General features: G+C 41.8%; 1 protein-coding gene across 8 annotated transcripts in view; it reads left to right on the top strand.

Moving 5' to 3' along the window:
• Positions 1 to 13,271, top strand: part of KATNIP (katanin interacting protein) — a 181,443-nt gene that overhangs the window by 23,324 nt on the left and 144,848 nt on the right. For all 8 annotated transcript variants that reach the window (XR_012161174.2, XM_073362645.2, XM_073362649.2 and 5 more), the window contains exons 3-5: positions 1,279 to 1,448; positions 7,329 to 7,423; positions 10,948 to 11,079. Coding sequence is in view for 7 of the 8 variants with exons in the window: in XM_073362645.2 (XP_073218746.1) it covers positions 1,279 to 1,448; positions 7,329 to 7,423; positions 10,948 to 11,079 (397 nt within the window). In the remaining variant the exon portion in view is untranslated. The remainder of the gene's footprint in view (positions 1 to 1,278; positions 1,449 to 7,328; positions 7,424 to 10,947; positions 11,080 to 13,271) is intronic.

Genomic DNA, 13,271 nt, shown 5'->3' with positions numbered 1-13,271 from the left:
CATATCAATTTCTTTGTTAAATTGACTAAAACATACAAGTTTGCAGCGTCCAGTGGGCATAACTGGACACTGCAAGATGGAGGTTCCTAGGGTTGTGTCTGGGACTGGAGATATTGGCTAGTGTCATTCAGTTGCACAATTCGAGCAGCGGCTGGCCAAAAGTGCTCACTCACGTAGCTGGGAGCAGCTTACATGCTAGAGGCTGTGCAAGAACAGCCCAGGAGTGGGGGTTCTCACAGTGGAGCAGGGTAAGGCTGGCTCCCAGAGCCAAGGGTTGGAGTGACCTAGCAGATCACCAGTCCAGATAACACCAGGAGAATGTCACACTCCTCTCCTGCCTAAGCTCAGTATGGGTTTTGTATTCCCCATTACAGGCCCTGATCTCAGTTGGGTTCTTTAGCAAGAGGGCCTTCAGTAGGGGACAAAATTGCCTTATTCACGATAAATGTGCAAGCGTTGGCAAGACTGTAAGTATTGTGCACTCACACTGGGGTGGGCAGGAGGAGTTCAAATATCAGAAGACAGAACAAAAACCATGACTGATCTTTTTTTAAAAAACTCATGTTTGGGACAACAGCATGATTTCAGGGAGAGGGCAGGAAGGTCTGACTCATGATTTCTGAGCTTTCAGGGTTGCAATACTGTGTAATACAGTACAAACTGCCAGTGGAGAACTGTCAATTAGTTTTACTGTATATAAAAATAAATGCACATGCAACATGTTTTTACTGAACTGTCAACTTTGCTGAATCCAAACTGATATTCACTGGACTGCTGGAAAAAAACTCATGGAACTTGGGATGATTTCTCCACCAAATGTTAGCTTTCCATTATCTCTATCAGAACTACTAAAGTTTTTTATTTTTAAAGTCACAATTATTAGCAGAAAATTGTGACTTTTTTGGTCTATTCTTGAAAACAGCTCAACCATTTAATAAAGATTTTGAGTGAAAGTTTCAGAAATTAATTTGCTTCCTGAGTTGAGTGCAAATGTTCTAAATTTCAGCTAAAAATATAAAACTTTGAGAAAAGTATAAGGAGCTAAAAATGATCGGTTAGAATGGAAATGCTTGGGCAGCCTTAATATAGGTGTCACAATGTCTGTAACTATAAAAGAACTGTAGAAATAGAATAGCTCCGGGCGGTTATACCTTGGAAGCTTTTATGATTCAGATTGTGAATATGTTCTTTTGTTCCACAACCCAGCAATATATATCTATTGTTAATTCATAGATATTTTTCTGAAGATCACATTAATTACTGTCCTTTCTATTTTAGGATATTGAGACATTTGAAAAGAAAGGACCCCATGCAAATCAAACTAGAGCATTTAGAACAAGGATTTTCTCTGTATCTAAATGGAGCTAATTCAGAGTCAAGAAACTGTCGCAGAAAACCCAGTTTTCAAGAATTCTTTAGATGTGGGTTGCAGACTGCAAGGATAAATGGTGAGTTAAAAGTAATAGTTACTCAATATCTTACTAGAGTCACCATTTAAAACCTTTGCTTATTAGACTAATAAGCTATTGGCATGGCTACTGGATTTTAAAGAAGGTGAGCTGTGAGGGAGTAAGGGTGGTAAGACAGTACCAGCTGAATGTGGTGAAAATGAGGCTCCATGACACCACTTCATCAAAGCACTAATGCCTATACTATGCTACAGAGACAATCCTAACAGGAAGCTGATTATACCTCAGTGGAGCCCCAGACAGATCCAGTATTTAAGGTAAACTGGATCTTAAACATGTTCATAACCAGGCTGAAGTTATTTAACGCAGTTGGGGCTCTAGTTTGCTAGGTGTTGAAACCAACATAGTTGTAACCAAATACTGCTTTTTTCTCTTTTTTACCCTCCTATGTATTTGTCTAAATTCAGTTTCTATCCATTGGATATCATTATGCCTTTGTCTGCTAGAATACAAAGCCCTCTACTATCAGAAATCTTTTTATGTACCAAGTTACCTCTTAACTTTCTATTTGATAAAGAGCTCAATCTATTTATAGCTTAAGTGTCTCCGTGTAAAGCAGGTATGCCAGTCTTAATTCATAGGCCTCAAACCTCCTACAATCTCTCTTCTAGAGGTAAGCCATATCCATTAGTAGCCATTGTCCTTATACCCTAATCATTCAAGTGTTGGTCAGTTCAGATCAAGGTATGGTGTGTGTGAGTGAGTGTGAGTGAGAGAGAGAGAGAGAGAAAGGCGTGTTCAATAAATATTTCTGTTCTATATTTGAAAAGAAGTAGGATGGTGCACTCACATCACTTAAGGATGATGAAATACTTTGCAGTCCATTAGTAATAGGGGACATCTGGTAACATTACTCGTATTCAAGCGAGTTCAATGGTAATCAATCAGAACTATGCAGTCCAAATGTTCAAATTAACATCAAGTTGACTGAGACCCTGTTAAAAAGAAATCCTGCGTAGCTGGATTCTTTTTATTTACCTTCTTATCTTTAAGGCTTTAGGGTTCACACAGGGAGGGGTGACACACACACACACCCTTACCCTCCCCCCACAGACATGGGAAGAGGTGACACACACACACTCCTGTACACCTCTCTCACATGGGGGGGGGGGTGACCGACCGACCTGACCCTCCCTGCCTGATGTTCTCCGCCCTCCATGCCTGGCTGGGCTCCTGGGACAGACCAGCCTCTCCTGGTACCTGGTACTATGTCTTCCTGAGGCAACATGTGGGTCACATGCCCCTGCTCCCCAGATTTCTGCCAGGGTTCACACCAGAATGTGGCCAGCAGCAGCCTTTTGGCACTGTGTGGGAAGGAAGGGATGGGATCTGCGTCCAGCTGCAGGGGAGAAAGAGAGGAGGAAGGGATGACCTGCCCTGTGTCTTTGCAGAGCTCATCTCTTCTCCCCCACCCCGCTCCTATGTGTCTGAAAGCAGCTTGCCCCTTCCTGCCCTCACAGAGTCGAAAGACAGCTAACGCCTCCAAGCTGCTGCTGGCCACCGACATTAACCCAACCACCTCCTGTCCCCTGGCTACAGCATGGGCAGGAAGGGGTTAAACCCAAAGGATGCATTGTGCACCAGGGCCCAGGGAACTTGACTGCAGGGGCTTCAGCGAACAAGAGCAGAGAGGTGGCTCAGCAGGGAGGGTGCTTAGGGGACAGAGCGGCCCTGCGCTCCCTGGGGACAGGACCCAGGCTGGTGGAGGTTTGTGAAGAGGGTGCTAAGCCCCTGTCCTGGGGGCTTCTGTGGAGCCTACAGATTCAGGGCGTGAACAGGCTGGAAATCACTTTCCCCGACTCCAGAACTTAGCTGAAGGGCAGAGAGGCTTCCCCATGCCAGGGATGTGCGGGATTTTGGCACATGCAGGGCTTGGCTCCTCCAGGCCAGCGCCCCGGGCTGGAGGGTCTTGGGTTTTCCTGGGGCACCAGCCAAGTCAGAGGCAGTGGGGGAAGGAAGGAGCCTGCCGGAAGGCTGTTAGTGATCTGAGTGTTCCAACCAGGGGCTAGATCTCCGCACAGCACTGAGAGCAGGACGCAACCTGCTGGGAGGGATATGGAAGAGAAGCAGGGCTGGGGGGTGGGAGGGAAGAAGGGGCAAAGCAGGGAGAGGACAGTGAGAGGGGGAGCACATAAAGGGCCAATGGGTGGGCAGCAGAGGCAACACATAACAAACTGCTGCCTGGCGCCTTCCTGCACTCACCAGCCACTGCAGCTTGCAGCCAGTGCTGGTCAGAAACGGAACCGGGGGCAGGGCCCTGCTGGCTGGGAGCCGGCATGCAGCGAGGGCTGTGCTGACGGACCAGAAGAGGGAGCAACCAGCCCCACTTGCTGCATCTTCGCCTTATCATCAACCTTGCACACCCACCCCCATTGCCAGCCACTGGACCGCTCCATTCACCACTTAGAGTTGTCCAAGAAAATACGTGGTCACTGAGGTTCATTTTTAATAAATCTTGTAATGATGGGGAAATTCCAGGAGACTGGAAGAATACTAATGTGTCAATATTTTAAAAGTGCAAGCAGGATGAGTAGCCTGACAGCAATCCAGGGCTAAATAATGGAAAAGCTGATATGGGATTAAGTCAATGAGGATTTGAAGGATAGGAATATAATTAATGCCAGTCAACATGGTTTGATCAAAATAGATCTTGTCAAATAAGCCTAATTTCATTCTTTGAGGCGATTACAAATTTGGTTGATAAGGTATAAGTATCAATGAGGGTCGATTTTATGAGTTTGCTGAGGTGCCATTTGGACATTAAAACTGAAATCTAACAAATTAGATTTGCCAATTTGAGAAGTGTTATTGCCAATATCAGAATGAAATGTAATTAGGTTACCCTCTTTTTACTGAGTCCAGGGAGCTTTAGCTTAGTAATTTTAATGCTAGGTTCTTCTCAGGTCAATGTTTACCTGGGACAGTATTTCTAAAATAGGACATTTGGTTATTTTTAACCAGTCAACAGTTTATTAATTCACCCAAACTATATCATATACAATCAGCAGTTCAGTAAAACTGTAGGTACAACCAATGTTTTAGGCAGTAACTGCATACAAAAGATACAGTCTTGCAAGCTACTGTCATAGACTAGGGGCTGAGGTTCAGCTGTTCTACCATGTAACAATACAAATCACCAAGATTTCTTCTTATATTTACTTATGATCTTCAATCTTCAGTTCTTTAGTATCTCTACCACATTTATTATATTTCCAGCCTTCCTCCAAGGCAGGGGTGGCCAACCTGTGGCTCCGGAGCCGCATGCAGCTCTTCGGAGGTTAATATGCGGCCCTTTCATAGGCGCTGACTCCAGGGTTGGAGCGACAGATGCTAACTTTCTAATGTGCCGGGGAGGGGAGGGTGGGCGGCGACGGCTCACTGCTCAACCCCCTGCTCTGTCCCAGGCCCTGCCCCCACTCCACCTCTTCCCCTAAGGCCCTTGCTCCTCCCCCTCCACCACAGAGCCTCCTGTGCATGCGAAACAGCTGATTGCGGGAGGTGCTGGGGGCTGATGGGGGTCTGCTGACACATTACTGTGGCTCTTTGGCAATGTACATTGGTAAATTCTGGCTCCTTCTCAGGCTCAGGTTGGCCACCCCTGCTTCAAGGAGTAAGGATACACTTGTTTTAAAGGCACTTTTAAGGATGTTTTCCCTGCTGTTGATTGGTTTGGTCTGAAAGGGACAAGTTTAAAATATCAAGCAATTGCTTAAAGTTGTTGTTTTATTGTTTGTTGCTTTAAATCTCTTAGGTTAGTTTGCATAGACTTACAAAGGAGACCATGCAGATAGCATTAGTTAAAATCCAAAATATTTCTTGAGATCTCACTAAAAAGTGTAGACTCATTAAAATAATGTTCAGTTATTTATATTAAAGAACAGAAGGCGAAATACAATCTTATCTGAAATCTCACCACTTCTTTAGGGCTACAATAGAACAGGAGACATTGTCCACATATGAAGAGCCAGTTTATTTGATTCATGAAGGCATACAATGTGCAGCTTCTAATTTTGGGTGAAAGGCATATTGGTGGGATGAAACAGATTCTCCATGGTATATTTGATTCATAAGCCAAACAGATTTGGGGTGAAAACTTCTTGGAGTAAACAGGAAACTTGTTCCCTAACATAACATGCTGTTCGTGACTGGTTTAAACTCACAGCCTCCCTGCTCATCTCTTGATTGGGATTCACTTACAGAATGCAGTATGCCACCTTGCATAGTAAGACAAGGTGTTACTGTGATCCAAGGACCTCTTGATGCCAACTGGGAGAGGGTTATGGGCTCCTGCCAGTCAGAAGTGACAGCACCTATGGGGGAACTCCAGACGGCGGCAGCTAGCCAGAAGGAATTACTGCCAAGCTTGAGTCCCCATTTCCCTGAAAAGCATTAGGATTACACGAACATTTTTGAAAAGAACAGTGAGGACTTGCTGCCTCTGCACCGAAACTATTACTGCCCTATATATCTGCAACCCAGGGTGAAGATCCCTTATGGACTGATCAATGTCTGAGCTTGAACTGGCAGCCCTTCGTGAATGTATCCTTGAAAACCTGGCCAAGGGCTTCATCCGGCACTCCACCTCACCAGCAGGGGCTACAGTCTTTTTCGTCAAGAAAAAGGACAAAACGCTACACCTTTGCGTAGATTGGTGGGCTCTAAACCATGTAAAGGTCTGAAACGGGTATCCTGTACCCTTAATCTCAGAATTAGTAGATCGTGTGCAGTCTGCCAAAGTCTTCAACTTAATGCACATCAGGTCAGGGGACGAACGGAAGACCACATTTTGAACCTGCTATGACCACTTCAACTATTTAGTAATGCCATTCAGGTTGACCAATGGTCCTGCAACCTTTTGCAACACTTTGTGAATGACACATATTTAGAGACATCCTGGATCAGTATGTAGTCATCTATCCTGATTTCTGAAAACACAAGTATGTCAGTCTTGAGGAGCATTGTTACCACGTTCATTCCATCCTGGAAAGGCTACAAAAGCATGGCCTGTTTGCAAAGTTGGAAAAATGTACTTTTGACCAGTCCTCTACAGGATTTTTGAGTTACATCCTCCCCCCAGAGGGTGTTAATATGTACCCCCAGAAGGTGGAGACCGTTACACTATTACCTTTATAACCAAACTTGTAAGCTCATAACAAAAATCAAGTTAGTTTGACGGGATCTATTTTCCATAAACCCATGTTGATTGGTATTTTTCTTTATTAATCGAGTCCCATATTAGCCACTTCACTATCTTGCCCAGAATTGATGTCAGGCTGAGGGACCTAAAAAGACCCAGTTTTGTAACACTTTGTTTCCAAAATTTCTGTGTGCTGTTGTATGAATCTCCACCTTTTGTTCAATAAACATATACATACTTTTCCTATAAACAAATCTAAGTGGTGTGTGCTAAGCAAAGCTGTGTTCCAAGGTGAACTAGTAAGCAGTGGTATACTGTTCCTTTGGGATCAGTGGGCCTGGTAATTCTGTGAGTGTCCAGTTGGGCAGGGACTGAAGACTACAAGTGGATACTTGAAGGATTTTTCGGTTGGTGTGTGCCTGTCACTAACCTGTAAAGAGAAAGTGGAGCCTATGGAGGTAGTTGCTAGTGTTGCCAGTAGCCAGTGGATCAGGGCACTGATCCCGAACAGGCACAAACACTGTTCACTCATGCTAAGGGCAGGTGGAAGCGAGGTTTCTCACAAACCTGGGTACCCCCAGGGAGCATCAAACTTGTGTTTAACTTTTTGTTTGACATTGGAATCAAAAAAGTGTCAGACCTGGGGAGCCTTATAAACTTTCTGAAAGAACTCCAAAGAGGATATGTGTTGTCAATTAGATTGTTCCTAATTCCTGTTTCAGATTCTGGTACGCCAGCCCAAGTAAAAGAAATTGAACTGCAAGGACGCAGCACGCAGACTGCACCAAGCAAAATCCAACGTAAAGGATGGCGTCAGGTATGGCGTGGCAGGGAAGAATGCATCCTTGGTGAACTGTATTGGGGCAGCAACAAGTTTGTTGGGAGGCCCTTTCCTGACCCTAACTACAGCCCTTAGTTCTGCAGTGTTACACAGGTATACAGGGAGACACACTGTGCAGTTCCTCTAGCCTGAGCAGTAGTCAGTAGGGAATTCTTACATTATTGAATTAAAGAAAAAGAGCAGCATGTACTGGTAATGGATATTGCTTCCCCATGAGAGGACAGTGGTCATCAGCCCCGCACTTGTTTACTCCACGGGAAAAAAAGTATTTTTAAAAAAATCTTGCAGGTGATCAGTTTATCAGAATTCAGTAGGCTGTATGTGCAGTAAGATGTCTTGAGCTATGACATTTTACAACGTTTCCCTGGAAGTTTTAGTTTGACACCAGTTGCAGTAGTAGCTATGACATGGTTCAGAGGAAGTGTGTATGCCCCAGACAGCTAATATTTTTAATAGGATCCCTATGGAAAGAAGAGGGAACGTGATTTCCACCTCAGGTTGTTGGGGTGTGGGGAAGGGGGGAACAGCAGAAAAAGGGACGATTGATTAGACCAGGAGCAGAAAGAACATATTGCTGCAGGAACCAGTTTGTGGAAGTATGAACGTAATGTTTGTTTGCCTGCTATATTATCTTCCTTCAGTGACTTAATCTGCTTATTTTCACAGATTTTAAGGCCAGAAGGGACCATTGTGCTCATGTAGTCTGACCTCCTGTATGAACAGGCTATAGAATTAATCAAATTTGTAAATTTTACAGTTCCAGCCTGGATTGATTCTAAGCAAGATGATTGAAATAACTGATTTCAATCATTCATATAGATATAAACTTGATAACTTGTACGTCTCGCTCAAGCAGTGACTTGCCTTAACAAATCTCTTCAGCCTTCATTTTTGATATCAATTTTGTACTATACTTCTTCAAAATATAGTACATACACCTGTTTCACTGAAATTCCTGGGAGTTTTAGCACTAATGGGAACAGGATCAGATCCTGTGTAAGGAACATTACTCGAACGAAATTAAATCCAACCACAGAGAGCAGCTTGCTACACATTTTTTAAAAACAAAACTTTTTCTTTATTAGGTTTATACTTTCAGCAAAATGTTCAGTACTGTGTTATATTGAAATTATAAAATATTGCTAGTAATCTATTATCTTGTGAGAGGCCACAACTAACCATCTCCCTAGGGAGCCACCTGTATGGGTTTTTTTATATATATATCGTCCTTGTCATCAGCAGTATGCATTTCTAAACTGTTTCTTTCTTACTACCAGACCTTGTATCCGTTCATCACACTTTGCACATTTGGCCCATAATTTTTTTTAAATTATTTATTTTTTTTATTATTATTTTGACACAGTCACTATCAATAGGTACAAGGACACCTTTAGCATATTTTCCCATAGAGTAGTTTCTCTGATCTAAAAACCTGACAGTCTTTTCCTCTAAAATATCTGGTAAGATAGCTGAGCAGCCTACACCAAGGTTTCTCAACCTGGGGGTCGGGACCCAAAATTGGGTCCCCAGAATGTTTCAAAGGGTCATGTGGCAGCTCCCATCCCAAGGGGGTGGCTGGGCTCGTCTCCCTGTTCCAGGCACTGCAACCTCTGGGGTCCAAGCACCACTCAAGTTTGGCCCCGGTATTGTGATGACAGGAGCCCGGGTAGGCCAAATTTGAGTGAGTGACGTTGCAACCCCATGAGTCAGGTCACAACTTCGCTCACAAATTTGGTCCAGTCAGAGGGAGGGCCAGACCTGAGTGGTGCTGAAACCCCGGAGGTTGCAATGCCTAGAGTGAAGAGCCAAGCCCAAACAGCCCCACAGCACAGAAGCCACCACTGTGGGATTAGTGCTGGGTAGGATCCAACCCCCACAGGGGCAGGATCCAACGGAAAACACCCAGCTACTCTGCCCCTGGACTATTTACTGGGTCGCAACAGGTCATAAACATTTACAAATGGGTCCTAAGCCCAAAAAGATTGAGAACCTCTGATCTAGACTAAACATTATATCAGTCCCATCACCATATGGGAACTTTATATCAACTTTATAGTCTGAATTCCCTTATTAATTTAGTTTCCTACTTTGGAGACAGCTGGAATACATCTACATAGAGCTGTTTGGGTGACTTCTTGCAATTTGACAGAGAATCCTAATGGAGTACAGTTATGACACACAGTTTGGACACTGAATGTAGCTTCTGTATTCAGCTTTTCCCCAGTAACTATGGAAAGGCTGGGAGGAATTTGGCTCTAAAAGTAATGAGTTTTAGACTTTGACCAACAAAGCACTTAAGTACATGCTTAACTTTAAGTACAAGTAGCCCTAACATCATTAGTCATTCCTGGGTTCAGGCTATAAAATTTCCTTATGCATTTGAAGTTTATAGTGTGTAATAAAGTTGAGGACTGTACAGAACATAGTTTAAATCCTATTTGTGCTGATAATTTCATACATGTGAATTGTGCAAAGCACTGAGCTATTCCAACATACTACACTATTTTTCTATTTAAGTGACTTTGGTATGTAATGAACTTAAGTAACTTGTCATAAATTAGATAAATGTCAACTAGCAGGTTTCTAGCAATCTGTTCCATTACTTTCTTTTCGGGAAGCTGCTTTTCTCTTGTGATGTCAAATGGTATTTAAAAATAAAGTGAAGATAGGAGTTCACTAAACTTCACATGATAGGGAATCTACTGCATCCCTACATATTTGCTTTAATGGTTAATTACCCTCACTGTTAAGCATTTGTACTTTATTTCTAATCTGAATTTGTCTAGCTTTAACTTGCAGCCATTGGATTGTCTTATCTTTCTTGTCTGCTAAATTAAAGAGCCCTCTGCTATCAAAAATGTCTTTCCCCCTCCCCTTTGTAGGTACTTGTGGACCATGATCAAGTCACCACTTAACCTTCTCTTGGGTAAACTAAATAGATTGAGCATTTTAAGTTTGTCACTATCAAGCATTATTTCCCAACCTCGATTCACACCTTGGGACTCTTTTCCACACCCTCTCTAATTTTTTCAACATCCTCTTTGAAGTGTTCACGCCAGAACTGGACACAGTATCCAATAATAGGCTCCCTATTGACAATACAGAAGTAATGCTACCACCCTGTTCTTATTTGATATTCCCCTGCTTACACATCCAAAGATCAGGTTCACACTTTTAACCAATGCATTGTGAGCAGGATGGCTAATGTAGAGACACTGCACCATTGCTACTTACATTGGAGCAATCCGATTGATTCAGCTCTACAGTGCAAATGCAGCCATTGCTAATACTTGTAACAATAGTAGATAAAATTTCACATGGGAGAGTATTTTTAAGTTAATGGTATCCCTTTAAACTTAGGGAAGGAATATCTTTCTAGGTACATTTTAAAGTTTATATCTAATATGCATGGATATAGCATTGTACGAAGCATGTGATAACTACTTACTTAGTGTGCTAATAACAGAAGAAAGATGTGATTTGTTTGTTTCTTTTTATAGAAACCTGTGCTGATTAAAACAGAAAGTGGCTCTAGACTCTGCATTTCACCTCCTCTGGAGTACTCTGATGATTTTGAACCTTATGAAAGCTTGAATATGGAGACAAACGACTATCATATTAATTGTTCCCAGGTACAGTTTGACTTCTGCTGTGGCATTGTTCATGATCAAATGTGAGTCTAAATGAAAGTGGGCTCAATTGCCATAGTTTTGGCAGCTGAATACTAATTCTCACTAATTCAAGCAAACCCATAATGTATATGGATAACTAGAGTATTTGGGAGTGGTTAAAAGTGACACCAGAAGGGTCAAAAATGAAAACATCTAATGTGTCATTTTAAAAGCATCAGTTTAGTCTAATTGCAGTCTACAACACTAAAATACGTAAATCATAATTGTTTGTCTTTTGCATGGTGTCACTACAAGGCAGAATTAAGGGTTCTGCTGAAGGAAAGCTTTCAGCCCTTAGAGGGATTGTCCACAAAGATTCCACTCTCTCAATTTTTGGGTCAATGGCAAACTTTGTCAGTGATGATTTTATGTTTTCGTCAGGTGATTGATAAAGCTGTTAGTAGTTAAAAATTTTATAGCATTCTTCACCATATAATTTTGACCGGTTTCTCCTCCCTTTCCCTACTTCTGGTTCATGTCCCACCCCATGTCTCCTATTTGTACCTGCACACTTTTGGTGTGGTTGGCCATTTTGAAAAAAATATTTATTTTTAGGGAACTTAGGGTGATTTGCATGTGTGGTTTTTTACATATTAAGGTTAGAAGAAAATATAGTTTTTTTACACATTTTTAGAGAAAAATAATTTGATCGGTTTTTAGATAATTTATAAAGTGGATTATCACAAAGTGGTAAAGGAAAAATGTCAGAAAAGAGTTTTTTAAATCTGCACTAAAGGAATAAGTTTTAAAACACAAACATGTCAACAAACCTCTTTAGAGAAAAAATAATCTTTATTCATTTTTTGAAATAAAGGTTGTGACACTGGCCGACCAGGACTGCCTGGTCTTGCTATGGCTTTAGGCCTCAGGCGAGCGCTGACAAATTAACCACTGGAAACTAGTCTGCTTCACCTATGTACTAGTATGGTTACAATGGGTATTGGACTTATAACAATGTATTTGGTGTTTAGACTTTAGAAAATTCTTGTAAGTTGTTGCATGCATTAAGCTCACTTATAATATCTTTATCACATACTATAAGGTAATATTTAAGTTTTTGCTTTGTATCTGTAAAACATATTTTCTCTGAAATGAGTCAGGAGGAATCATCTCCTGCCCATCGAGAAGGCCTATCAAAACTAAATTGGCCATTGTGGGACATCACAATACAAAGAGTTGGTTAATTGCCCCATTAAACCCATGAAGAGGCTATGTGCAAAAGGGCTTGTCCCATCAGCTTGAATTCTGGAAAAAAAGAAATAAAAATAGCTGACAAGAAATTTTTTCATCTTTTGCTGTTTGGACTCTCACAGGACCAGAGCTACAAAACAGAAGCAAAGATTCCTAGGGTTAACCTGGATTAGCCCTAAAAGACATTCAGAGCTGACATATTACTACATTTCTGTCAGCTTTTGAAACTAGAGACTGTAACTCATTTGTGTATATATGTGTGCCTGCTTTAACTTTGTAATAACTCGTTCATTTCTTTTCTTAATTAATAAATCCTTAGATATTTACTATAGGGGCTACAAGCGTTGTCTTTGGTGTGAGATATAAGGTACACATTGACCTGGGGTAAGTAACTGGTCTTTTAGGACTGGAAGTAACCTGACTATTTTGTGATCTTTTGTGTAAAGTGACCATCTATTAATGCTTAATTTGCACCAAGGCTAGGCTTGGCAGTTTATAACCTCAGCATATCTGGGCTTGCTGCATCAGTTATGAATGTAAAAAAAATTGTTTGACCTCCAGCACCTCTTTCGTTACAAATTAAGCACTGACATCTATCACATAGGCCAGCCTGCCTGAGTGGCAAAATTGACTGGAATGCCCCAAGGGACCATCTGTGACTCTATGGTAAGGCTGTTATAGTGATTTAGGAGTTCACACTTGTTACTGGGTTGGTGATATCTGATATAGAACATACAACCAGTTTGGGGTCTCTGCTCTGCTTCTTGACAGTCTGTCCTAAGGTTGGCACTCAGTCGGAAGCAAATCCAGACAGTGTGACAAAATTAATAAATATTAGTTTTTAGAAAAAAATGTTCTTTATGCATTTAGGTTATTTTGAAATAAAGTCTGAAAAATAATTGTATATCTTTTGAAATAAAGACTAGTACATGTATTTTTAGAGTACATGAACAAGACAAATT

The sequence above is a fragment of the Lepidochelys kempii genome, chromosome 10 (genome assembly GCF_965140285.1).
Source record: "Lepidochelys kempii isolate rLepKem1 chromosome 10, rLepKem1.hap1, whole genome shotgun sequence".
NCBI classification, from domain to species: Eukaryota; Metazoa; Chordata; order Testudines; family Cheloniidae; genus Lepidochelys; species Lepidochelys kempii.
The sequence above is the reverse complement of the archived record's forward strand: the minus strand, read 5'-3'. Positions and strand labels throughout refer to the sequence as shown.